Consider the following 27,106-nt stretch of genomic DNA (forward strand, 5'->3'; position numbering starts at 1 on the left):
CCGTACTTGTTCATAATCAGTTGGGTTTCGTCATTGGAGTTAGAAGAGCTGAAGAAGATTTGCACCTATAACTGCCATTCATAGACAAAAAAGAGAAAGGGGATTGCACCTATAACTGAATAACCCTCTTGGGCAGTTGGGTTGCATTCTCTAGTTATTTTTTATTCTTTTTGTTTTGTTTTGAAAGACTGAGATAGTTATTTTGAGGATAGGTAAGCCGGGATCGAGTTTGAGACCTGGAGGTTGAGAAACAAAGCCTCAACCATTGAGCTACAGGTACAACCCCAAGGCTGTGAGACTTTTGACTAATAGATTGTTGATAGTTCCACGTTAAAAACAATATCTGCACGCTTATGTGTTTTTTTCTTGATCATCTTTCTAGAGTGTCTGTATGTTCTGATTCGGTGAGTTTTGGTTCAATGTTTTTTTGCCATGGTTGAGAATTTTGCAGTCTTTATATAATTGTGACTCAACTGAGTAGAGATCAAAGAATAATAAGGAAGGTCCTCTTTCAAAATAGCCAGAACTTCAAAGACCAAAGCCTAACTCTTGAATAATAAGGAAGGTCCTCTTTCAATTATACAGTTTTAGTGCCTACGTTTCTGCAGGTGTTGCAGTGTTTTTTCCCTCAGAGTTTACTAGTTGTTTACGGTGATACATCTGTAACTTGTAGGACACCTTGTCCCCACCTTTGTACGTGGGACCCCAGGTCCCACACTGTACTTTTACCCCAAATAGTATTCCCTCTCCTTTAGTCACCCAGGTTGCGTTATTCAACGCTCCTCATTGTTTTTATCGTAGAAACAGGCAGAACAAATCGGATTTGCCAAATGCCATTCTCTTCTTCTTCTTCTTTTTTAAATTATCCAGCACTTTTGTGAAACAATAAGTTGAGCTGAGTTTATCTTCAACCTAGAGCATCCTTAAACTGAAACAGGAATATGATTTTAGAGACCTCACAGAATGTAAGAGATTTACCTTTTTGCAACATATTAAGGATGTGCTGGAAAAGCAAAAGGCAGGGGATGACACCGATGAGTACCATGCTTTATTGCAAAATTTCATTTCATTTATAATGTTTTGAATTGCATGCAATGAGGAGTCCTCTCACCTCTACAAAATCGATTTATTAATTCTAGCCTTTCCAATGAAGACTGACTGGCACCCTGCCTTAGAGAATAGAAAATTCTTGGCCAAATCTTCTGCCAATTAATTAATTAGAATAGAAATTTCTTGACTCAATCTTCTGCTAGTTGATTAGTAGTATCCAGGAAAGAACATCGCAAATGGATCAGTTAACGCCATAGACCCATTTCTCCGCATTGGATGTATAGTTAACTAACTCACTTGGTTGAAACCATAGACCGATCTCGTCCTTGGCTGTTTCAGGTCCATCACTTCCATGGATGACATTTCTGCATACAAATCATCTTCATATCATTAAAATTAAGGCTAACATACAGAAAAGACCAGCTTTCGTGGTAGGAATACAGAAATAACTGTAATGACTGCATTACTGCATTCTGCAAGTTCATATGTTTTAATTTATTTATTTTTTTTGAAATGGTGTTCATATGTTTTAATTTTATTTTTGGAAAAGATTATATATGTTTCAATCCACAGCTTGCAAGACTAGTAATTTTATTAGACAAGAAGAAAATCACGTATCACTTGGCTTAATTGAGATGAACCAAATACCCTCCCATGACAACCGCAAGGTCACCTCTGATCGTTCCTGGTTCTGATTTCTGCGGGTCTGTAGCTCCAATAAGTTTCCGGCCATATTTTATAACTCCTTCACCTTCCCAAACCTACAGAAAAGATTACAAAGACAATGTGTTTGGGAAAAAGTTGCACGGGTATTTTCTACTAATTTATGATAAAACAGATAGGTTTAACATTCTTACCATGGCAAGGACAGGTCCAGAACTTAGAAAGTCACATAGGCCACTAAAGAAGGGTCTTTCCTTGAGGTCATGGTAATGCTTCTCGGCAAATTCTTTGGAGGGAACTACTAACTTAATGGCTACAAGCTTATATCCCTTGCGCTCAAAACGTGATATGATTTCTGCAATCTGAAGAGCACAGTGATATCTGGGTAAGATATTGAATGCCTAAGACAATAGTAACAAAACAAACAAAATAGTACCACAATCAAATAGCCCCCCATCAGCCATGTGAATAGTCTAAAAAATGCTAAGTTAAAAAAAAAATCTAAGGAGATAGTTTGACAAGTATGCATGAAAAGTTAAGACCTGGGTTAGTAGGATTGCAGGAGCGGACCATATCTCAAGAAACATCCTTAAATTAATGAAAGAAAAAGGAATGGAAAGCAAGGCTAACAAGTCAAAGTGTGCTTGGCGCAAGAATCAAATGTTTATCAAACAATAGACTATACCATAAGATTAATCCAGTTTATTATAAGTCAAATTACCCCCTCCCCCCTAAAAAAAAACGAGGGTTAGGAGAGAGTGGCCAAGGAGTCCACATTAACTGATTCAACCATGATAGGCTAGGAGACCTGGATTAGGAGTTGTCATACCCGTCCTCTCTGCACTCCATCAGGCTTAATTGCAATAAAAGTACGTTCCATCTGAAAAGGTGAAAGCATCATCAGATGAAGATGTGAACAGAAAATGAAATGCAGTAAACTGAATGAGAACGTACTACAGTAAAAGGGAATACCTCTGCACCGTGTGCCTCCTGCTCTTGAAGCATATACACTAGGAAGAAGAAAAACGGTAAAATTAGAATTTCGTACCACATAACAATGAGCTATATTCTCATACCACGTAAATAGAAGATTCCAAGGCATTCACTGTCCTAAGAATATAATTTACGCCATTTCAAAAAAAATAAAAAAGAAGATTCCAAGGCATGAATAACAGAGACATCAATGTGTTCGATTGGCTCATCGACAGAACCAGTAAATTATAATGTGTTCAACATGATTGCACAACAATCCTTGCTGCGGCAAGGGTAAAGGTCCACATGAAATGACAGAGTACCGGGAAAGGTTAGAGTTGACAGTTGACATAGCAATTCTGTGACAGTTTGCATAGCAATTCTCACTTCACCAAGAGTGAATGTCGTGTGTGCGCACGTGCGTCTGTGTGATTACATAGAAACACAACTTGCCCAATGTTTAGTACAAAACCTTATGGCACAGTTAACAAAAGAATTTTTCAATCAGGTCATGGAGGGGATCACACATGTCTCAATAGTGGGATCCTACATGACATGCCATCAGAGGAGAGAGAGAGAGAGAGAGAGAGAATTCTTTGATGATGTACAAGATGAATGCTCTAATAAAGTATATAATGCAATAAAAAGAAGACATATGTAGTAACTTAGTGAGTAACAAATAGCTGAATGAGCATAGCATCTAAACAACACACTCCCAAAAAAAATAAAAATTGTACGCCAGGATTTAAAGCCACTCCACTCAGAAAAAAAAACCAGCATCGAATTAATAACTATTCTTGAAAAAAAAAGTAAATACAAAAGCCATTACAAATAGCAAATACAAAATAAAGAATAAAATTGAAGCATTATTACTAAACTGAACTAAAAGCCCTAGGGTTTTATCTCATAGGTCACCCAAATGGTGTTCTATTCATCGTAACATAATCACCCCAGCTAATCCACCATTACCTACCAAAAGATAATGGAAAAAAAAACTGATGTAAAATCCCCAAATCGTTGTGAAAGGATCAGAGAGAAGGATTGATCAATGTAGAAAATGATGGTAGCAATAGATGAGCAGTGGTATAAGGTGTAATATCGGGAGAAGTCTAGGCTAGCAATCATATTTAGAATGCAGTCCACGCCTTTTCATTCAACCCGTTATCATGCTTATGCATAATTTGTTTCTGTAGAAGAGATTGCGAGTGACCATTGCTATAACTTGAACATGGGCAGGGGCGCTCTTCGATTATCCCAACTTCATCTAATCACCACCATTATTATTTTCCAACTCAGACCTTTTACATTCAAGACATCATTTCCTTTCTTTACAACAAGGAGCATAGAGAAAGAGAAATTACATTCACAGATGGAAAGAAAACACAGGTTGAAACATTAAAAGAGAAAAAGAAAAAACAGAAGCAGACATGGAAAGAAACATAAAGTGGTTCTCACCAAATTAAGAATGCATGCATTTTCTTAAGAACTTAGAAAACGAGATAGAGTATTCCTAAAACCCCCCTTGCCATCTTGATTTAAAGGTGTATTGCTTTAACTAAAACAATGCTAGGATATAAATGCATAGCTGACAATGGTATCAATAAAAAGATCTGGCGCGCTCACGATAGTAGCAGGAAAAAAGTTAAACGAGAGAAAAAGAGAACATAACAGAAATTTTCAAATTCAAACCTGCTGCAGGAAGAACAAGGGCTCCAGAAACCCACCCCCTGAAAGCATTCCTAGAATCTGTCCTCTCACAAACTGATGCAAAAGCAGGAACCTTTCCTCTGAATGAAGTTACTGTGGCCACTGCTACTGCTCGCCCTTCTACATAAGAGAGGACTACGTAAGATAACAACTTGAAATAGCTGATACATTAGTCCATTGTATCCAAGGCTATATCTCACATCTCAACTTTTCAATTAACATGATGCAACCAAGGAAAATCACATCTACTTTCAGTTCATGAAAATTTTCTAAAATATTCATTAGGCGACCCCAACTAGTTTGGGACAAAGGCTTAGTTGAGTTGAGTTGAGACTATTCACAAGTATATATGGGCAGTTATAATCACTGGCGGAAAGCCAGTCACAGCCTAAGGTGGGAACAAATCAAAAATCAAAAGTTAAAAACATCAAAAGAAATATGAGGATGGGCATACAAATACAACAAAGGGATCAAGACCTACAAACTAATGACATATACATTCACAGTCTTACCACATAACATTGGCTTATTATTAAAGGACTATGAAAGTGATAACTAATATGCATATTATCAAATACGTAGAAAGCCACTGCCCAGATCCACGAAAAACGGACAAAACCATCCTCACAGTCTGTGTTGCATGGATTCTTTGCCCCCTATGCCGAATCCGTATCGACACGTCTCCACACGCGAATAGGACATGGATTCGAGTAGGACACACCCGGATTCTTGTTGTAACTGTGTCCCGCATGAATCCTATCTTTTAGGCGAATCTGACACATCGTTATCTGTTTTAAAATGCAAATCATGTATATTTTCTCTTTAAACATGTTTTCTTCTTAACTTTTTTATATAAAAGCACAACCCATACTCTTTTAATAAAAATCCCAACGCCTAGACCCTTCACGCTCGAACATCGATCCTTCTCCCCCCTTCTTCGACTCTCTTAGTAAAAACTCTAACGCCTCGACCCTCCACCCTCAAAATTTCATGAATACATTTCCATATATATATATATATAGAGGAAAAAGAGTATGCGCTCGACCGTTTCAAACCATCCATGCGGTTGAAGAGAGAGATGCACTCTCATTGGCTCTTGAAAGTGGGCCCCTCGGTTTAGAGAAAAAGAGTATAAGTAGTCTTAAAAACTGTATACATTTTCCCATTTTTCATCTGCATTAACAAATTTTATTGTTTTGAAGTAGCTTTTGGTTCTCGATTCATGTCGCTTTTGCAGGTAAGCTTGGCGTTTTATTAAGTCTTGATCTGCTATAAATCATTCGATTGTTTTTCCTTTCTTTTTTTATTAAATTTTGTTGTATGCGCTATTTTGCTTTAGATTTTCCATTTCTTTCTGTGTGAAAACTTAACTGCTGATTTATTAATACAACCATCTCCATCGGCACGCGGTCAGCAGTCTTTAATCTGCCGCAGTAGCCTTTGATCTGTATGTGATTGGCCTTAGATTTACTTGTGTATACTAAGAAGTATCCATAAATTAGGAAATAGCCAGAGATTTTGATTTTACCGGACCTATTTGAACAGTGTCATTATTGTGTATTTATATTTTGTCTTTATAATCGAAAAATCTAGTTCTCTGTTCTTTTCCTACTCTTTTTTCATCAAGATGCGATATTTTTTGCCTTGTTCTGCATTATGTAGTGTGTAACAGCCCCTCTTAGCATCGATAGGTTATACTTGTTTTTAGGGTAAATAAATTCAACCAACCATCTGCTGTTTTTATGTAGCATTAAGTAGGAAGGTGAAAATCATAGTTCTTTCTTCAAAGTTATGAGAGTCGACCTCGTCATGGATCGCAAGAGACCATTTCGTTTTGTTTTGTCTTTTCTTTTTTTGGGCATTCAAACAATTTTCCAGATTTGAATATATCTAGTATTGCTCTTTTGGGAGATTGCCTGGGTATGGAACTAAACTGTTTGACCCAGAACTTGCTAAATTTGGAGTTAGGTTTAGTGCTTCGTGAACGTGACAATATTTGCTCGTTTTCTATTTATTTTGTGTTGTACATGTTGGTTGCTTGATATGAGACATAATTTTACTCTTTGATAAATCAATTTCAATACTCAACTCAACTCAACTAAGCCTATATTTATAAATTTTTTTTTTTTTTGATAAATCAATTTCAATAAGGGATTTGCTAAGGTCCATCGCATAAGGCATTTCGTGGCTGGTCTGACGTGCGACAGACCAGTCTTGAAATGTCTTTTGCGATGGACACTAGCAATTCCCTTTAATTAATTATAAATTTGTTTCAATTGTTTGAAAAGTAATTTATAAAACAATACAAGTTATTCCTGGACCTATATTTGGCTGCACATCACTAGACTGCGAGTTGTGTTGCTTGGATTCGGATTCGCATGTCGGGATCTTACACGGATTCGAGGTGTCAGACTCGGCAAACCCCCAAAAGTAGTATTCGTGGGTTCGGTAATTTTTATTAAATAAAATAAAAATATTTAAAATTATATATATATATATATATGAGGAAAAAGAGTATGCGCTCGACCGTTTCAAACCATTCATGTGGTTGAAGAGAGAAATGCACTCTCATTGGCTCTTGAAAGTGGGCCCCTCGGTTTAGAGAAAAAGAGTATAAGTAGTCTTAAAAAAAAAACCAGCAGCCGTATAAATCCAAATCTTCGAGGTCTCTCTCCGACGATCCTCCGTACCCAGCCGGAAAACCCAAAACTCCCATCCCCTCCGACGATCCCAGCAGCCGTATAAACCCTAAATCTTCGAGGTCTCTCTCCGACGATCCTCCGTACCCAGCCGGAAAACCCTAAACTCTCGTCCCCTCCGACGATCCTCCGACCCAGCAGCCGTATAAACCTCAAAAAAAACCCAGCAGCCATATACCCTCATCCGACGATCATTGTTGTGGGAAGAAAAACGAGGGTTCCTCTGCAAGGTTAGTTCATTCCTCTCTTCTTTCTCTCTTTTTTGCAATAAAATTAATGAATAAATGGAGCGTACAGTTTCGATTTTCTCTTCCTCTCACTCTGTGAAATCAATTTTTTTGCTAGGGTTTCATCTATTTTTTTAACTTCTCTCTCTTTTTCTCTTTCTTTGCTGCAAAAATCTTGCAGAAATTTTTTATTTTCTCTCTTTTTATTTTTCTGCTGAAAAGCTAATCGATTTAGAGTTCTTTCTCATGAAACCCCCTTCCACTATAATACCATAAATCCATGAAACCCCCTTTGGGTTCTATATTTTATTTTTTTTCTTCTGTTGATGCTTAATTTCTAACGGTTTTAAGTAGCATCTCTCTGTTTTTTTTGTTGCACAGTGGCTTGCTAAAAGCTAATCGATTTAGGGCTTTTTTTCATGAAACCCCCTTCCACTTTAAACCCTAAATCCAGTTTAAAATTCTAACACAGAAGCTTATTGCAGCAAAAATCATGAATGTTGCAGCAATTTTCGATTTTCTCTCTCTTTTTCTCCTTTTTTCCTGCAAAAATCATGAATGTTGCAGAAATTTTTGATTTTCTCTCTATTTTAGGTTTTCTCTTATGCTCATAGCTGATTGTCATACTCAATTCTCAGTTATTTTTATCTTCTTGAGGTTCTGTTAGGGTTTTTTTTATGATTTCACCCCATCTCCATCATGCTATTCCCTTAATTTGTTTTGCAGTTAGTAGTTACCTTCACCTTGTTAACCATGGAAAGAGTTTTCCATTTTCCATGCACAGTGCCACTAATCAGATTCTTCAAGCTAGTTACCTTCACCTTATAAGCTGATTCGTAGTTGGATTTTGATGTGTGTATGTGCTCCTCATAGTGTTGGATTTCCAACTAATTTTTTCTTTCTTTTGGATAATCAGTTATGGACCCATAAGAGGTGATTCCAAGTTTTAGTTTTGGATGATTTCTTGTTAATGTTGTTCTACTTAATGCCACAATTTGGGACTGAGGTTTGGACAAGGTAGTCTTGTTGAGTGATTGGAAAATATTAGTTCTGATATCCGTTAGGTGTAAACTGGAAATTGCATGAAGATGATGTGGTATAACCTCTCTCTCTCTCTCTCTCTCTCTCTCTCTCTCTCTCTCTCTCTCTCTCTCTCTTCCTTTTCTTCTCATTTGTCCTTTAATTTGCTTTGGGTATCATGATCTGGTTACTTGAATGCAAGCCATGGCTGTTTTTTATCATTCCATTATCAATTTGATGTAGTACACATTCCATTATAATTTTAAATATTTTTATTTTATTTAATAAAAATTACCGAACCCACGAATCCTACTTTTGGGGGTTTGCCGAGTCTGACACCTCGAATCCGTGTCGGATCCCGACATGCGAATCTGAATCCAAGCAACACAACTCGCAGTCTAGTGATGTGCAGCCAAATATAGGTCCAGGAATAACTTGTATTGTTTTATAAATTACTTTTCAAACAATTGAAACAAATTTATAATTAATTAAAGGGAATTGCTAGTGTCCATCGCAAAAGACATTTCAAGACTGGTCTGTCGCACGTCAGACCAGCCACGAAATGCCTTATACGATGGACCTTAGCAAATCCCTTATTGAAATTGATTTATCAAAAAAAAAAAAAAAATTATAAATATAGGCTTAGTTGAGTTGAGTATTGAAATTGATTTATCAAAGAGTAAAATTATGTCTCATATCAAGCAACCAACATGTACAACACAAAATAAATAGAAAACGAGCAAATATTGTCACGTTCACGAAGCACTAAACCCAACTCCAAATTTAGCAAGTTCTGGGTCAAACAGTTTAGTTCCATACTCAGGCAATCTCCCAAAAGAGCAATACTAGATATATTCAAATCTGGAAAATTGTTTGAATGCCCAAAAAAAGAAAAGACAAAACAAAACGAAATGGTCTCTTTGTGATCCATGACGAGGTCGACTCTCATAACTTTGAAGAAAGAACTATGATTTTCACCTTCTTACTTAATGCTACATAAAAACAGCAGATGGTTGGTTGAATTTATTTACCCTAAAAACAAGTATAACCTATCGATGCTAAGAGGGGCTGTTACACACTACATAATGCAGAACAAGGCAAAAAATATCGCATCTTGATGAAAAAAGAGTAGGAAAAGAACAGAGAACCAGATTTTTCGATTATAAAGATAAAATATAAATACACAATAATGACATTGTTCAAATAGGTCCGGTAAAATCAAAATCTCTGGCTATTTCCTAATTTATGGATACTTCTTAGTATACACAAGTAAATCTAAGGCCAATCACATACAGATCAAAGGCTACTGCGGCAGATTAAAGACTGCTGACCGCGTGCCGATGGAGATGGTTGTATTAATAAATCAGCAGTTAAGTTTTCACACAGAAAGAAATGGAAAATCCAAAGCAAAATAGCGCATACAACAAAATTTAATAAAAAAAGAAAGGAAAAACAATCGAATGATTTATAGAAGATCAAGACTTAATAAAACGCCAAGCTTACCTGCAAAAGCGACATGAATCGAGAACCAAAAGCTACTTCAAAACAATAAAATTTGTTAATGCAGATGAAAAATCGGAAAATGTATGCAGTTTTTAGGCAAAACCCATTAAAAAAAAAAGCAATGAGAAAATCTAGATCTGGAAAAAGCAAATCGACACAAAAAAGGAAGGAATTAAAAGAAACAAATCGTAAAACTCACCAACAAAAAGAGGAGAGCTTTTTGACGCTGAAAACAGCGCCTTCACGGTCTTGGAAGCAGATCTGTAGATCTGTGAGCTCATCTTCGGTAGCCGATGTATAGAACTTTGGTTTATGCTAGGGTTTTTAGCTGTAATGAGTAGAGATAGAGTGAGGCATTTTAATGGTCTATTTTCCTTGGTTTGGAGTGCAGATCCGACGATCTAGGGTTAGGGTTAGGGTTAGGGTTAGGGTTTGGAAGATCAGAGCCCTTGGTTTCAATTCCCAACCATACGGACAAGTTCGCACCACGTGCATCCCCGAATTGGATATTTCCATACTTGCGCCTTCGTTTTACAAACTAAGCTGGCGTGGTTTGGGAGTGTGGGAAGGGTTTTATAGTCACTTCCATGTTTGTGTTGCTCGATTTAGATTCGCCCCTTTTTCTTCCTTGAGGAACCCCAATGCAGTGTAAGAGGGTGGTCAAAATTACACTGGAGGGGACTGGCCCAGGGGGGAACGTAGCGTAATATATCACCCACCTCCAAATCATTCATGTTCTTCATGGGATGTTGTTGAGCTTGTTTAAAACCAAATTCATGAATCATGAAGAAATCACATCGGCGTGTTAACTGTTAAGGGTTTTGCTAGCCCTAAGGGCCCCCATTGAGGAGCATTTAAATGCTTTTGGAATCATCATTTTACATGTTTTATTACTTTTACACAGGTTTTAAGACTATTTCCAGGAGCATTTAAATGCTCCTCATCGAGTGCCCTAGTTAGCAAAACCCATTGTTTAAACCAACTTCATTAAGTGCGTGTTTGGCGTACCGTTTAAAACACTGTTTGGCGTTTGAAACACCGTTTTGAACCCTCAAAACGGCGTTTTGCAAACGGAAGGGAGGAGGTCCGTTTGCAAAACGCCGTTTTGAACGGAGTTTTTGGGCTGTGGGTTTTTACGTGTTTGCCCTCACCAAAACCCATTTTTACATATATGCGTGCGACTTTATGCGTTACGTTAAAGACCAAAAAAGTGGGGGTGTTAATATTATTCTTGAGGACACAAATTTATTAAATTGTTAATATTTAATTCAAAACAAGGGGCTGCTGATATCATTATATGATCTCTTAATTTTGATTTTTTAAAGACAAAAAATTAAAAGAAACCCTAGTTTCTTACTTTCTTCATCTACTTTGCAAAGTTGCAAACCCACTTGTCCGCCTCACTGCCTCAACGCCACCTCCACTCGGTTACATTGGGCCTAATGAGAGAGTAGTTGAGTTACATTGAAGCCAACCAAACAATGCCCTTTTTGGTCATTTTACCACTAAAACTCCGTTTTGGGGCATTTGCAACCAAACACACAATACCTCCGTTTGCCGTTTTGATCTAGCCAACCAAACATGAAAACGCAGTTTGGCAAAACACCGTTTTGAACCAAAACACCGTTTTGCAAAACGGCGTTTTAAACGCTATTTCAAACGGTACGCCAAACACACCCTAAATAAAGAGGACTACTAGCAAAACAGGATTTCGTTTGGAATATAAAGACAAAATCCCTCTCATGTTGTGACACATGCGCAAGAGTCGAGGAAGTGAGCTCCCATCTCCATGAAATGCAAAAACCAAATCGTCAATTAAACTTTCATGATCCTGATTTTTCAGACAAAATCCCATTTTGGAAGTGTTTTCCTTAGGTAAATAATCAATAATGAAGTTCTTCCGCATTTCAAGTGACTCTTTAATAACGTTAGCTTGAGGAATAGTGGCTACATGGGGCGCAAAAAGGAAAGAGAGGGATGGGCTTTCTCTCACTTTTGGCATAGTGGGCCTCCCCGTTGGAGGCCCGAAGGGCTATTAGCTCAGTGGTAGAGCCCACCCCTGATAATTGCATCGTTGTGCCTGGGCTGTGAGGGCTCTCAGCCACATCGATAGTTCATGCTCATCACCGCCTGGCCCGAAGATGCGGATCATCCAAGGTACATTAGCTAGCAGGGCGTACTCTTTATATTCGAACCGGAGTTTGAAACCAAACTTCTCCTTGGGAGGATAGATGGGAGCGATTCAGGTGAGATCCAATGTAGATCTAACTTTCTATTCACTTGCGGGATCCGGGCGGTCCGGGGGACCACCACGACCTCTCTCTTCTCGAGAATCTATACATCCTTTATTGGCTTGGGGAATGGTACAATACTTACATGCCTACATACTCGAGCAATATGCACTTTGACACCGCATACATAACACATAATTTTTAGAAGGGCCCATTTGGATGCCGAGAAGATTTTGATTTTGATTTCTCACATTTGTAGCTCTTTTTGCGTTGTGATTTGGATCTGGATCAAATCCTTGGATTTCCAAATCAGTGACTGACAGTGAAAAAAAATCAGATTTCCAAATATGCTGTGGAAAAAAAAAATTGGAAATCCATAGATCTGGCAATTTCCTTCACCTTCTTTGCTCCTCAACCTCTCCACTCAAGCAGAAAGTACCCCTTCACTCTCTGTCTCTCTCAACATGAGATGGCGGATATACTCATTTTGTATTCAAAACTCAATTCCATATCCAAATACAAAATATGAGGTATCCAAACGGGCCCTAAGTTATTTGTTCAAGTGTTTGCTTGTAGTGTCTTGTTTTGATTTTTTAAGACTCATGCAACATGTATCTTGGTTACATTTTCGAACTCCTCTTCCTTCTTATCTTGAATACGGCTTTCTTCTTCAATTTAAAAACCAACAAACAAGAGGTATTTATCGAGAACTCATTAACCTTGTGGGGGAGAGTTTTTGAATTGTTTCCAAGCAGGGGTAGCTTGTTGATAGGAGAGATAACAATCTATCTTTTCATCGACTGTTCAAAATTTCAAATATATACTAAAAAGCATACTTCTTTAATCTTAGCATCTTATAAATCATATTTCCTCTCTAATAAATTTTAACATGTCTACAATTACTGTAGAAATTAGATTGGTTCCAATTAAATGTCAAAACAGATCAAACATGTTCAAATTCAGATTTCTAATGTCTAGGAATTGGTTAGAACATGGGTGACTTTCTTAATGCATAAGTAGACCCCCCTCTTTCTCCATCTCTTAAATTATTTACCATAGAATAGAAATTTTTTATTCAGATTTGGAAAATTATCTGACATAACTTCATCATGGGAGGATATTAATAATTTAATATTCATAAAAGAGTAGAAAGAGGTTAAATTTACCTTAAAAATTGATGGTGATATTCTTCTATGAATAAAAAACTATGGTGTACTTTAATTTCCTCAAATAGAAAATATGATAGTTTGGAAGAACCTTGATTTTTATTGATAGAAATAAAAGAAGTACAAGAGGAGAACATGCCACCTAGCCTCTGAAATCCAACTAAAATATTAAAGAAATCCACAACAAAATTTAAAGGGCAGTGATAAATCTACCCCCAAATATCTTAAATCGAACCCCCTAAACCATAGTTTATATGTAAATGAGGTTCTTCTGGGATTGGGACAGGAAGGACGGAAGGACATATATAGTATATAGATAGACAAATAGAGTTTGCAAGTTGCAACTACTGGTGTACTGGCGATGATCCACTGGTGATTGGTGGTGGTGGACTGTATGGCCTTTGCATCATCAGCCACCGTCCTGCAGCAATGATATGAACATCACAAATTCATTAATTCATAAGCATTTAGAAAAGGAAAAAGAGACAGAATTGAATCGTTAATCTACCTTTCAAAGCCATGCCTGGGGATAGTAGCAAGACAATGAAAACCCAGATGAGGATTAGGGAGGGGAGGAGTGAGAATTTCATTGCAAGAATTTTCAGACAAAATATATGCAATCCCTTCACCGTTACCACCTTTTATGTAAAAAACCCAATGGTTCCGTGGGTAGTCTGAATGTTATGTTCCAACTCAATGAGTGTGGTCTTACCATGTTGCGTACTTTGACCTCGTTTCTGTTCGATCTAGACGGTCCACTTAGTGGGCCCGACTTTAGATTGCACATCGCTTGAAATTTCACCCGTCATGCAGTCTTAGCCACCTAAGACGACTTGGACTTGTGCAGTTGCGCTCGATTTTTCTTAAGCACTATCAAGCATAAGGGCCCCACTTTGCTGTTTCTTGAGCACTGCTAGGAAAACGGGATCCGTTTTGAAAAAAAAAAAAACGGGCTTCAACCATTTGAGCCACGTCCACTAAAAGACAAATTGAGGGAGCTCAAATAGCCATGAAAGCACTAAATCATTTAAAAGGGTCACGCCAACAGTCGTTTCAGTCCCGTTTTTATTTTCCAAAGGGAATCCCGTTTTCAAGGTGTTTTCCTTTTTTTTTTATCTCTCTAATATTTTACACCGGTGGTGGAAACATGGCTAACTAAAAATAGACTGGTTATTAACTTCTCCAGGGAGAAAGTTCTCTAAGGTTAATTAAGGGAAGTGCCAGTGTATCAATGACTAAAGGGGGACCAATGGTTTAAATGAAGAAAATTACAACCTTACATCTAGGTACAACCTTACATGCACACAATAAATTACCATCATCACTCAAACAATAACAACCAATAGCAAGCACAAAATACAAATGCAGCTGGATGTCAAATTCATTCAACCAGCAAACATAGGCAAGTAGATGGGCAGAGAAAAAAGAAGTGGCTGGTCTTGCTCATTTCAAGTACAATATATACAAAACTTGAAGTTGATAGGCCAATTTTTATCATCATTAACATGTCAATAGAAATGACATTCTCAGTGTATATATAGTGATAGGGTGGCATGTGCAAGGGTGTTATTCTAAACCTACACATACATGTACAGTATAACACGATGCCTCTTCTCAGATATAGTAGCTAATTCTATCTACTGGGCACACTGTTTACTAGGTGCCATTGTTATACCATTGTGCATTCTGTTTGTATTTACAGTAATACTTTGCATTACCATACACTTTGTTCTTATTAGAACCACTTGTACCTCGCTCACCTTCTTGTGAATTCCAGTGCTGCATATTACAAGTTTCAGCTTGAGTGTCCTTATGAAGTACTCTTTTATCTAGCATGCATAACCGAAGTATTTGAGGAAGGGCAAAGCTTGAAACCTCTGCTTTCCAGCCGCTCCTTAATACAAGAACATCTAACAATGGCAGATTTCAGCAAAGGCAACATATCTCTACATTTAGCAACAGATACAATAGCAAAGGAGCATCTAGTTCTTGTGCCTTTGCTGAAATCAAACAGGAGCCTTGGGGTTCTGTTGCCTTTGCTGAAATCGAACGACAATAGCAAGATACAAGCCAAAAGAAAAACCTAAATAACCCAGAAATCCTAAAAACGCAAGGTTCCTGAAACCCCAACAAGAAATCAAACGACAACAGCTCGCCTTCCGCCTGCGAAGAACGAACCAGAGAGAGAGAGAGAGAGAGAGAGAGAGAGAGAGAGAGAGAGAGAGAGTAATCAGGTTCTGATGGAAAAAAAAAAGAAGAAAATCATGGAAAAGGGATCTTTTCTGCTGCTCAGCAACAGAAAACCGACACAAGAAAAGTCGAGGAAACAGAATTTACATGTCATTTTTTCTAATTTACACGTATGATGAGATAAGGTTTCTGAAGAAACTAACAAAACACTCATAAATTAGTTTCTATGGAAATTTTTTGCCACTTTCCCTTCCACGCCCCTGAAATCAACTGAGCAGAGCCAAAGTGAACTTCTGCAAAAGCTTGAGCTCAAATTTAAGAGAACTGTGTATGCTTTTGAAGACAATTTAAACCCCATATCTGAAAGATTTTTCATCTAACCAATCCCATTTCTCTTGCTGCGCTTCAATTAAAGCACATCGCCAATGGAATCCAGAATTTTGATACCTAAGTAATAAGCTCCTAACAACTTTAGAACTTAGAAAACAAACCCCTGCATTACAGTGGTATGAATGCTGCGTTTTAAAGGCTAGAATATAGCCTAGTCCATGTTACATGGATTCTTGTCAATGGACGAAATACCAGTGTCACACACGTATAATATTCCAATACTTCAAGATTCTCTAACACACTTCTAGATCTCTATGATTTTTTTTTTCTCTATATATTACTAACACAACTTTACAAATACGCATGTTTTGATTTTTACTCTTTCTAGTAGTAAGTTTCTTAAATTAGCAGTAAGTTTCTTAAATGAAAATAAAACATTATATCTACCTAACATACAACATTATATGATATCTACTCAACCTATTAAAATTTTTAATATACTACTTGTTATAGCCATATTTTTATGTAAAAAATAAAATAAAATTTGAGAAATGATAAAAACATTTTCCAAATCGACAGATCATTCTTTTTGAGGTTTTCTAAATCTGTCAATCGATTATTTTGTATTGATCTTCTCAATCATCCGGGCTTCCCGGTTCGTTCTTCATTAATTTGATTCATTGCCGTTGAAAAAAAAAAAAAAACTGTCAATCGATAGACTTTTGACACTCATACCCGTACCGATTCAACATAGAGCTCAATGCAGAAACTGCAACAGCAGTAGTTCACCACAGCAAGTATAACAAAAAATAATCAAACCCTATCACTTCCTGCAAATGTTGAATAGTTCTCTTGTGAAGTTTGTGAGGTTATTCAGTACAGTGAGGATTGGTTGTAAATGGCCAATTCAGGCATAACAAAATGATGATAAGAATGACTGTTGAAGTTAAACAAATAACATAACTATTGGTATATAATATTAAAATTCTCAGCCAAGTCAGAAAGAAAGTGAGATACAATTAAGTTCCATATCCTGGCTTAGACATCCCAATACAGATTTACATAGAGCAAGGCAATGACTGGATTCAATGATATAGTACAACACAACTGCAATTTAGATTTGCTAATAAATGATATAATACAATTACAATACTACAAAATATTTACAACTTACATGTGGTGCAAACATGCTAGGATTGGATTGAATCTCTGAGAGTAGTATTAGATTACAACTTGCAATCAGTTTTTAGTGCTGCCAACCAAGAATCTACCTGAAAAATCACATAAAGATTAAATCATAAACAAGAAATAACATACTATTCAGGAATGACATATAAATTCTGACCATCTGGCATATGTCCACAAGAACAGTCTTTTGATGCAATCTGTGAAGGTTGACTTCATAAAACAAGCCAATAGAGCTGTTCTTGCAATAAGAGTTTAGAAAATGGTGATAAGGAGAAGATGCAAAATCTTTATCCAGACAGTGCCAGAGCGTTTATGGCTAATGCTCCCTTTCTTGGTATTCTAGAGACAATTGATCCCATATGAGTCAAAATTCAGGTGATAGTGTCAGCTATTGATATGAAAAATACTTCCACTCTACTATTTACCAGTCCTCCCATTGGTCATTGGAAGAGACCAAGCAAATACATAGGTGACGGGCAACCTACTCATGCTTGCTTTATCAAGACATTTGTGGCCCCAAATAGTTGCAGTTTCATTTCAGTAGACTTGGGGGCTTTTTATATGGTTTAAAATTTTTAATATCCTTAACCATGGTTAAAAAACAAAAAAGGAAAAACATCCTCCACCATAGTTACCCATGCTCAGAAGAGCATATGTGTATTGAAATTCAATGTGGAAATTTATGCATGTGCAGAAACTGTATGGTTTTGGGATTTCAGTAAGCGAGTACATGAGTATCAGTTCAAGAAACATGCTAGTATACGCTTTTCTTTCTTTAGAAGCACATGCTAGTATACTTTTCCCAGCTACAATGCCCATAGAATGAGATAAGGAACTCTCCATGCAATAGATGGCTGCGGGTTTCAGGGGCTGACGAATTTGATAAGGTGCGATGGGTTAAGAATTTGATAAGGTGACTCCCATAAGGTAGTGATTGGGCAATGAAAAATAGCCATATGAATTGGAAGGATGTTTGTGTCAGTGTTGGATGTAGAGATGAGAAGCTACAATTTATCAGGGCAAGCCTTGGAGATCCAATTTGATAAAAATAAAGATATACCATGATATAAAAAAAAGAAGGGAAGTGATAAATCCACCCCTTTTGATTACTTGGGGCACCCAGCAGCAGTGTATCAATGACTGCAGAGGAGCTGATGTACTTCTCGTCAGAAGGATTCAATGGAGCTGATTGCCATGTACACTGCTGCTGGGTGTCCCACATAATCAAAAGGAGCGGAGATACCACTTCCCCCCCAAAAAAATACAAATGTGCTAATACCACTTCCCCCCCAAAAAAATACAAATGTTATATTAGCACATAAAATTGCAAGATACATAAATGCATAATTCATGCTATACACTGAGAACTTCTATCAGGACAGCCCATCTAGCATGCCACACTGTATTGGGCTGCACATAAAGAAACCATAACAATAAAAAATCTTCACCAAACAATTGATGTGACATAAATAGACAGGTATAAATAAAGTACCCAAAAGTCCACATTCCAAGGAGAAAAGTGAATTGATTGGCATATGGATAATTCATTCATGCAATGCAAATTTCGCCATGTGACCCATCCACAGTAGGTCTCACCGGGTGGACTTTCTCGATCCATTCATGTGGCCATGTCGAAGGATCTCCCTAGATGTGTTAGGAGAGCTAAGAGATGCAATTCATTGGGCATTCCAGGTATTCGATTTAGTTTATTCTTTCATTTTTTTTGGTTAAGACATGCATGCATAATATTGCGTTGTTCATGAATTTGACTAATAAGCTCTTAGTCTCAATTCGTCTTAAACTATGGCAGTACAGACTGATGCCTTGCCACCCATCCCAATCAATATTGACCAACAAAACTTGCACAAAAGATAGAATAAGAACCAAAAAGAGCCCCCTGGGAAAGGATGTACCTGTATATTAGAAAGACTTGAGCACTCAAATCGTAGTCCATGACAAGTTAAGATATAAAATGAATAGCGTATTTGTTGATCTTCTTGTAAGAAGCTTGGAAGAGGCCCTACTTCAACAACATCAGATAATAGAGTGGAATCTTGAGGACTCAAGTCTGCATAAAATGTTTTATTAATTCACCAGTCAAAATAATGCAGCATTCAGAATCTACATTGCATATGTTGAAGAAATAAAGTAAAAAAGAACTCTCATTCAACTCAAATGTTGCCTTCTCTTGAATTATATATATATATATATATATATAAAGAGAGAGAGAGAGAGAGAGAGAGAGAGAGAGAGAGAGAGAGAGAGAGAGAGAGAGAGAGAGAGAGAGAGAGAGAGAGAGAGAGAGAGAAAATCTCATTCAAGTCGAAAGCTTATATCTGTGCATGATTTACATATAAAACAGGAAGAACGGAAATATTCTGTTTCTACCTTTGTATATGTTTAACTAAAATATTAGAAATTAGGAATTCTGCACAGAAGACTGGAAGAAGAAAGGCAGAGATAACATATGCGATCTTGCAAGTAAAAAAAGAAGTTATTGGTTGTTGATTTAAAAGCTCAATCATGTAGTGGAAAACTTAATGGTTTAACTTTGAAGCGCCACGGCCTATTATCAGGTACGGGTTGTTGTAATCACACAGAACTATATTTCTCACCAAGTTGCTGAGGGGTCCTCCACATTGGGTTGGATTTTGGAGTCATAGCTGAGTTAACAAGAGTAGTAGGTTCCATGATTACAGGGGCTCTGTGGAGTAAGCATTGCCCAGAAAGCAGATAATGTAAAACATACATATATTGGGGGCGAATAAAATGAGTGTGTCAACAACATGGCATTTCAATAGGGAGGGAGCACATCAAATGAGAAGGAAGTGAAAGACAACACATAACACCCATAATTCATAATATAGAAAGTTTTCCAACATAAACATTGAACTTATAGCCATAGTATTTGCTATGTATAGCCTTTATATCAAGTACGATCATCGCATAGTGCAAATAGATGAACCTCAATATTCAAAGTAGAGTTACCTGTAGATTGGAGGTAGAAGAAGATACATGTCCCATGAAGAACGACAAAGCGTGGGAGCCAATCATCAACATCGGTATCATCTATAGGCGGCTCTCCTGGTAGTGCTGTCCATCTCTATGAAAATAAAAGTGAAAGCATTAATCAAGTTGAGCATGTACAAATAATGCCAGAAAATATATAAAACGAAGACCAAGTTAATCAAGGTAAGGATGATATTAATTACTGTTCTCATATACAAGTAGCCAGCAAGACGAGCAGACCTCAAAAGTACGTCAAGATGCTCCAACCTAAATGGACAGAGGAATCGCACTTCAGCATTGTGAATGTATATATTTCAGAAAGGTAGGACTATTAAATCTCATAAATGGGTGCTTGACTTAGTTCCAAATAAAAATGATAAAGGAAGATAGAGACAACAGAAAAATGGTGTGCCTCAGTCAATGCGCCATGATTTTTTTTTCTTTTTTGAAAGATAACAATACGCCATGATAGAAGTAGGAATATGGTAGGACTTCCAAAATGCATCTGATTTTAAATAGAAAACAAAAATCTCACTAGCTCTAAATCAGTATTTTGTACCACAGTTCAATATTATATATTTTATCATGCAAAAATTATTTTCTATCTGATTGGGCAAAATCCCCGCTCCTACAGCAATGACCGGTTTTAGATTGCAACTCGGGACAAGATTGTAATAGGGGACTGTTCCTAACATAATGGTTTCTATTCTGCATATATGTGTTTGATGCGCAGAGGGAAATACTGGGGACTATCTTTCTTTGCTGTCCTGATAGCGGGCTCCATGATTTCTTTTGCGTGCAATGGTGATGCTGGGACAGTTCCAAACACACGGAAGCTTGGTTTAGATCCCTCCCTTTTGAGTTTGAGGTGTCACATCCATTGCCAGATATGTCAATTGGCTAACTTCCGGGGATGGAAAACAAGGAAAAAAAAGAATGTTCAGAGAAGAATATGAACCACTAATCAATGTAGAGTGGGTTAGAAGCTCAGTGGTTTTTAAGGCTCTTACTCACAAGTTAAAGCTGTTAGGGTAATTGACTCGATTATAGATTGGAATTAGTGCCGGCTGGCAAGGTCAATGCTTTCACAACCACTGAAACACGAATGGTGGAATTGATTTTTGTGGGGCCCATTGGAATAAGTGATTCCAATAAATCCAAGGAAAATGGTCTCCAAAAGGACCATAAAACTTGAATACTTTCAGAGTCCTCTACCATAGGACGGTAACTTTTAGGGTCATGAGATGCATGGCTTCTTGGGAGAGATCCATGATATATTTTTTTACTCTTGAAATCTCCCTTCATTATATTCATAGGGTGGTAAATAAGATCACTAACTCTCTTTGTGAGGGGGGTTTCTGGAGTTTTAACTGTCTATTGGAGATTCTCAACATGTGGTGAATAAAACCACATGAATTGGGTATTTTGGGCCACCAATTGATTTCAGTTCTCCAGTCCATGCTAGCTAATGGAGTTTGATGAATGGGAATTTACATCCTCTCAGTTGCACTTGGTATCTTTCCATTACTTCCAGAATAGAGGTAAGCTTAAAATCACAAATGGAATAGAAATATGTCCACCTCAGTTGGTATCCAAACAGCACCTCTAGTAGCTAAAGTGAACTTCATGTGTTTCATAACATATTGACTCACTAACCTATATTGTAGAAGATGCAATACTAACTCGTTTGATGAATTCTAGAAATTATTTGAGAAAATATGGCATATATAGATATCATCTTAGATAGAAACCTAAAAGTCCCTTCAGATTACCTTGGATAATCCCCTGGCTTATTTCATTGTCATAAGCGAGAAAAAAAATAGTGATTTTGAAGGTAATGAATTCAATAACATGGACTTGAGTTGATGAAAAAAATAAGGACATTTATAACATTGACTGTGTATGTGATCACTGAAATCAAACAAAATGCTAGTTAAAAAAAATAGCAGAAGATATTTTCCAAGCAATCAAAGAGTTACCAAACATTAAGTCAGCATGTCATGTGAACATCCTACCTATTTTTAGTAATGAAATCTAAGAGTTTCTTTTAGGGAGAAATTATATGGTGTAAGGCCTTATAACAATAAGGCCATTGTACGGTGGAAGTACCACCCTTGATATTTGACCCAACAGCAGCTTCTCAAAAAGTGAGCTGCTGTTGGATCAAATATCAAGGGTGGTACCCCAACCGTATTGTTGTAAGGCCTTACACCATATAAAAACTCTCTTTTAGAATGACAAGAACAACAGATCACACAGTACAATAGATTAGCTGGTGCATGTTTATCCAGACACTCCTGTCTATGATGAATGAGATAGTATATGAATTTACAAGTGAATACACATGGAATATCAATTTTATTCACAGGCAATACGATGAGTGAGACTCACCTTATTATTGTTTATATTAAAATATAGAATGGAAACTACCAAGCAAACTGTACTTATCCTGCCTGTTGCAACTATCCATTGCAATCGTATGAGCTGGAAAACAACAAGCTACAGAAGAACCTACCCACTGCCTCATTTTGAAATCTACATAACAATTATAGAATGCCTGTATATATGTACCAATCACCCATGCAGATGTGAACCCGGAATTCATAAACCTGACACTCTAAAAGACACCACATGGCATGAAATTTATGAGGTAGACATGGTTTGATAAAGTGGATCTTACTGGGCTTTCAGATGAGCTTCTCTCTCTTCTGCATCAGCAATTTCTGATCGAAGTGCTTCTAGCTCTGCAACAGTTAGTGCAACCTGCAAATCAAAGCCATAGCACATTAATGAAAATGAGAATGTTTGTAACATCAATTGGATAGGAAAGAACTAAGAACCATCAAACTAACCTTATCATCACCATTGCTGCTAGATCCCCATGGAAGCCCCGGCAAACTAAACAAATTCAACATGGATGCGGCTCTCATTAATTTCTTTCCAGCCCACGAACTGCCACGAGACCTACACAACAGAAGTGAATGCAATTTGCAATGCTATTCAAGAATGCTGACAATAGCTTAAATAAAATACACACTAACAGACATGATGTAATACCTCAAAGAACTATCAGACCTTGGTTGCAATATAGGAGGACTCCTAGTCGGAAGATAATCCCTTGTTGGTGTCGATTCTATTGAAGCTCCAAAATGGTCAGGGAAAATCTCCATTCTTTGAATACCATGATCCATTAAGCCAATTCTCTGATCCTGAAAGGATAAAGTGTAAGCCTAAAGTCCAAATCGATGAAAATATGCATGTGTGCCTGTATGTATAAGCTCTGCCGAGAAAACTAATTACTTGCCTTCAATTGCAATCATTGTAGATAAGTCCAAAATATAATGGGTGGCCAGAAGAAGATTATCCCTCCACACCTTCAATAAACAATACCATAAGAATCTGTCTTCAACTACCTTCAATCTATTAGCAAGAAACAAAATTGAAATCAGAAGAAAAGAAAGGCAGAAAACTCTACAGAGAGGCTATATCATGAACAATATAGATTAAAATCAATGTTTGCATAAATGATAGAATTCATCAAGATGGAAAATCATCTCATACACCTAAAACACAATGTGAGGTTCGATAAAATCAATGGATAGACTTCTACATGCTCACTCCATGCAATAAAGTAAAATCTTCCATAAAAGACACTAAACTAAACCAATGTGTTAAAGTACAAAATAATAAATAACGCCTTCTCCAACAGCTTAAGCTTTTAGAGTTACTTGTCGTTTCAAATGGTATCAGAGCAAAGGACCTGAGTTCAAACCTCCTTGTTAAAAATCCACATGCAATGGTCAACCCAAAAGGGGGGCCACATGGGCACATGTGCCACGCGTAGGCCAACCCAAAGAAGGAGGATCCACACATGAGGGGGAGTGTTAAAGTATAAAAGAATAAATAACGCCTTCTCCAACAGCTTAAGCTTTTGGAGTTACTGGTCGTTACACACAATGTAACAGATAACTCATCATTATCCACAATTGACTGAAAGAAAGCTATGATTTTGGTTAACAAGAATATAGAACACGCTATGCGGGATTATGATTATCTTATAACTAAATTTTTATGAGGTAAAAAATATAGACGGTAAAAAATAGAGATCTTAAATTTATGAATTCACTACGCAAACAATCCTTGTTAAGCTGTCATCTTCATGATCAAAATTGGGTCCCACATTGAGCTCATATAATCAAGAACATTGATTTGAAAGATCGTCACAGGGTGAGCTACATAATCCCACTCTCACACCATATGGAATCTATCCATAAGATCTCGCTGACAAAATCAATGTTTAGCTTCTCCTAGTGAATTCTTAAAGACGCCTTACTAATCAAGGTTCTAGGATCATCCAATTATTGTAAGATAGATTGCAATGGTCTAAACATGTGGTTTCTTACTAATTCAATGGATTTGATTATGTACATGTAACATTCATGGGGTCAAGAGCCACCTTTTCTTTGTTTCCTTTTTTGCCTCACCTTTCCTTTTTCTTTTCATTTTTTTTAATGGTATCTCACCTTTTCTTTGTTTCCCTTTTTTGTCTTTTTTCTTTATTTCTTTCTTAGAGGGCGAGCCTTGGTGCAACGGTAAGGCTGCTCCATTGTGACCTGGTGGTCATGGAAACAACCTCTCTACAAAGCAGAGGTAAGGCTGCGTACATCTAGCCCTCCCCAGACCCCGCAACGACGAGAGCCTTGTGCACTGGACCGCCCTTTTTCTTTATTTCTTTCTTCTTCTTCTTTTCTATTTGTGTGTCACCAAAAGTCCTCGCCTTTTTTTATATGAATAGTGCCAAAAGTCCTCGAAGTTAGACTGGAGGATAGTTAGGTTTTTTATTTTCTCTGTATTAGGTTTTCTACCTTTTTAGGAGATTTTGTTGCCAGGTATGGCTTCCTCCAATATTGTCGTTTGTTGTCCAAAGGTACTTAATAGCTATAGAGAAATTTACATTTATAGAGTATATTTAATGGCTATATTTAAAGATATTCAATGGCTATAAATAAGTTTAACATTTATAAGGTACTTAATAGGCATAGAGAAGTTTAAATTGATAAGGTCATAAATAACATGGGGGCATGTTATGGGCATCAAAGTTTTCCCATTATATATCTATATAGATGCGTGAATCAGATAATAAAAGAGTAGAAAAATATTTTATTCTGTCCCTTAAGCTATAGAGGAATTCCTAAACCCAAGAATTAAGAATGACAAGTTCTTCATTGCCCAAAATAGAAAAACAGCTCAGAATAGCTAGATTATATTTTTTGAGAAATGCAAAATGATAAGAAATGATCTTCATTGTGCATTTGGAGTAATAGTTGCAGTACTGTTGATGACTTATTCGGGATCAGCGAGATTTGAAGTTTCATCTCTGATGACACTTTTTTTAGTTAGGGATAGCATGGTGACAATGATTCCAGGTGCCTCTTGGAAAGAGATAACATAATCATTTTTATTGAAATTATGAATCGTAGTACCGTAATTGACAGAAAAAATACAAATAGAATATCAATTGGATAGGTATGACGTAAATGGAACAAATGACAATCTTAGGAAAAAGATCATCCTCCCCTCCCCTCTCTCTTACTAAGATAGAAAGGGTTTCTTTCATGATGGAACTTGCCTTGGGAGAACTGGGGGATCAAGCATCCGCAATTGCTAGGGTGTAATAATCCTAGCAACAGTAGATTATTATAGTTATGGTAGTTATGGTTTAAGTGCATCGTGCTAGCTGAAAGTGATTATTGCTTTGGTCATTAACATATCCAGAAGCTCCTATGGAGTGATCTTCCCTTGAGTAGATATGTCATCATCGATCAGATCTTTTTTAACCTGTTTCAACAGGCAGTTTAATAATCTCTTCTTCATCGAGTTTGTCAGTAAAGATGCAGATTGAAGGTGGTGTTGGCCCCCTTCCTTTTCTAAAGCCATGAGAACAAGTTAAACAAATATTTTCAAAAAGAATTCTTAATAAGTTTTGAAATAGCATCCATAACAAGGATATAATTCTTATAAGGTTGGGTAGGATTTGCTAGGCAATTTCACGGAAAAGCCAGTTTGTGGCTAAACTTTGCACGAGAGGACAGCCACACAGGTTCACTCTTTAGCAAATTTTGTCTTATTCATTTAATTCATCTGATGTGACTGTCCTCTACAGCAAAACTGAGCCGCAAAATGGGCAATTTGTGGTAAGCCATTTTTGCTGCTCAGTTTTGCAGTAGAGGACAGCCAACTCATAGCAGATTTGTCTTATTCATTTAATTCATCTGAGGTGACTGTTCTCTCTTTCCTAGAGAGAGAAGAAGAAGAACGAAATCCTGCAGATTTTAAGCTCCTAATCCCAAAAAATCGACACCTCTAATGGAGAAACAACCTCAATTCAACATGAAGTTGGATTCCACCAAGGAGTTTTCAGTTCAGTTACTTCTTTAACAAAAAACCCACTACAATCTACAAACAACTCCTCAAACTCAAGACGTAATCGGCAACGAATTCAAGTCAAATGAATAATCCACGAGAAAAAACTTCAAACCTAGCTTATCCGAAACATTCTTCGTCATATATATTACCGAGAATCAGAAAGACAGGAAATAATCGATTAAGCACTTTCAATTCATATAAAGATGTAATAAGAACAAGAATTCAAGAAAAATGGGACAAAACCCTCAGACCTTTGGATTACGGATTTCGCGGGAGCTACCGTATATTCCTTCTCCTCCTCTTCAGAGTCCACGCCAGATTGGGAAAGCATAAAGACTGTTGGGTGGTTTATATAGTCAGTTGATAAAACTTAAAGACGCTTTTACCCCTTATGCCTAGAGCTTGTTTAAACGTGGGGGAATTTATTTATTTTTATTTTTATTTTTATTTTGGGGGGGGGGGAATTTTCTTTCCATGGAAAAATAAATTTTACAGTGTTTTGGTAACCTAATTTTGCATGGATTTTTTTTTCAAAATTTGGAAAATTTTGGAAAGGGATATGTAGACACTTGTCAAAGATGTCACCAACTAGGCTTGTCAACGGATCCAAATTGGGTCAGATCCACCTAAGGATCCACATAAAACCCGTTCTGATCCTTATTGGCCAGACTCTAATGGGAGAATTCCTCCAATCCTATTTGACTCTCCCTTTGAGCTATCAACAA

The 27,106-nt window shown here is 37.1% G+C and overlaps 1 protein-coding gene and 1 long non-coding RNA gene across 4 annotated transcripts; both read right to left on the reverse strand.

Moving 5' to 3' along the window:
• Positions 1-1,037: 1,037 nt before the first annotated feature.
• LOC143861145 (nucleoside diphosphate kinase 3-like) lies at positions 1,038-26,723 on the reverse strand. 3 transcript variants are annotated; one of them, XM_077372074.1, is made up of 16 exons: positions 26,633-26,723; positions 23,260-23,375; positions 23,013-23,164; positions 22,808-22,919; positions 22,636-22,718; positions 20,159-20,222; positions 19,935-20,049; positions 18,860-19,014; positions 16,989-17,029; positions 10,041-10,117; positions 4,375-4,512; positions 2,686-2,723; positions 2,543-2,593; positions 1,908-2,075; positions 1,699-1,811; positions 1,038-1,415 (listed from the first exon to the last, which is right to left on the reverse strand). In XM_077372074.1, the coding sequence occupies exons 3-16, from the start codon at positions 23,144-23,146 to the stop codon at positions 1,292-1,294; spliced, it is 1,413 nt and encodes a 470-aa protein (XP_077228189.1). In that variant the 5' UTR covers positions 23,147-23,164; positions 23,260-23,375; positions 26,633-26,723; the 3' UTR covers positions 1,038-1,291. The 3 variants fall into 3 exon arrangements, with proteins under 3 accessions (XP_077228189.1, XP_077228187.1, XP_077228188.1); XM_077372072.1 differs by lacking the exons at positions 16,989-17,029; positions 18,860-19,014; positions 19,935-20,049; ... (4 more) ...; positions 23,260-23,375; positions 26,633-26,723 and having other exon boundaries at positions 4,375-4,509; positions 10,041-10,357; XM_077372073.1 differs by lacking the exons at positions 4,375-4,512; positions 16,989-17,029; positions 18,860-19,014; ... (5 more) ...; positions 23,260-23,375; positions 26,633-26,723 and having other exon boundaries at positions 10,041-10,358.
• Positions 13,319-14,420, reverse strand: LOC143861146 (uncharacterized). Its single transcript, XR_013239925.1, has 2 exons — positions 13,747-14,420; positions 13,319-13,659 (listed from the first exon to the last, which is right to left on the reverse strand). It is a non-coding gene; the product is annotated as an uncharacterized LOC143861146 (long non-coding RNA).
• Positions 26,724-27,106: the final 383 nt, after the last annotated feature.

This window comes from Tasmannia lanceolata, unplaced genomic scaffold (genome assembly GCF_043159265.1).
Source record: "Tasmannia lanceolata isolate RefF3 unplaced genomic scaffold, GAP_Taslan_0.1 ptg000037l, whole genome shotgun sequence".
NCBI lineage: Eukaryota > Viridiplantae > Streptophyta > Magnoliopsida > Canellales > Winteraceae > Tasmannia > Tasmannia lanceolata.

Excerpts from the sequence above, each read along its gene's own strand:
- LOC143861145 (XM_077372074.1), bottom strand. The coding sequence starts at position 23,146 with ATGGATCATGGTATTCAAAGAATGGAGATTTTCCCTGACCATTTTGGA. Across the intron at positions 22,719-22,807 it reads GCAGCAATGGTGATGATAAG|GTTGCACTAACTGTTGCAGA; the intron begins GTTAGTTTGATG and ends TTTGATTTGCAG. Across the intron at positions 20,223-22,635 it reads GAAGCTCATCTGAAAGCCCA|GTTGGAGCATCTTGACGTAC; the intron begins GTAAGATCCACT and ends CTGTCCATTTAG.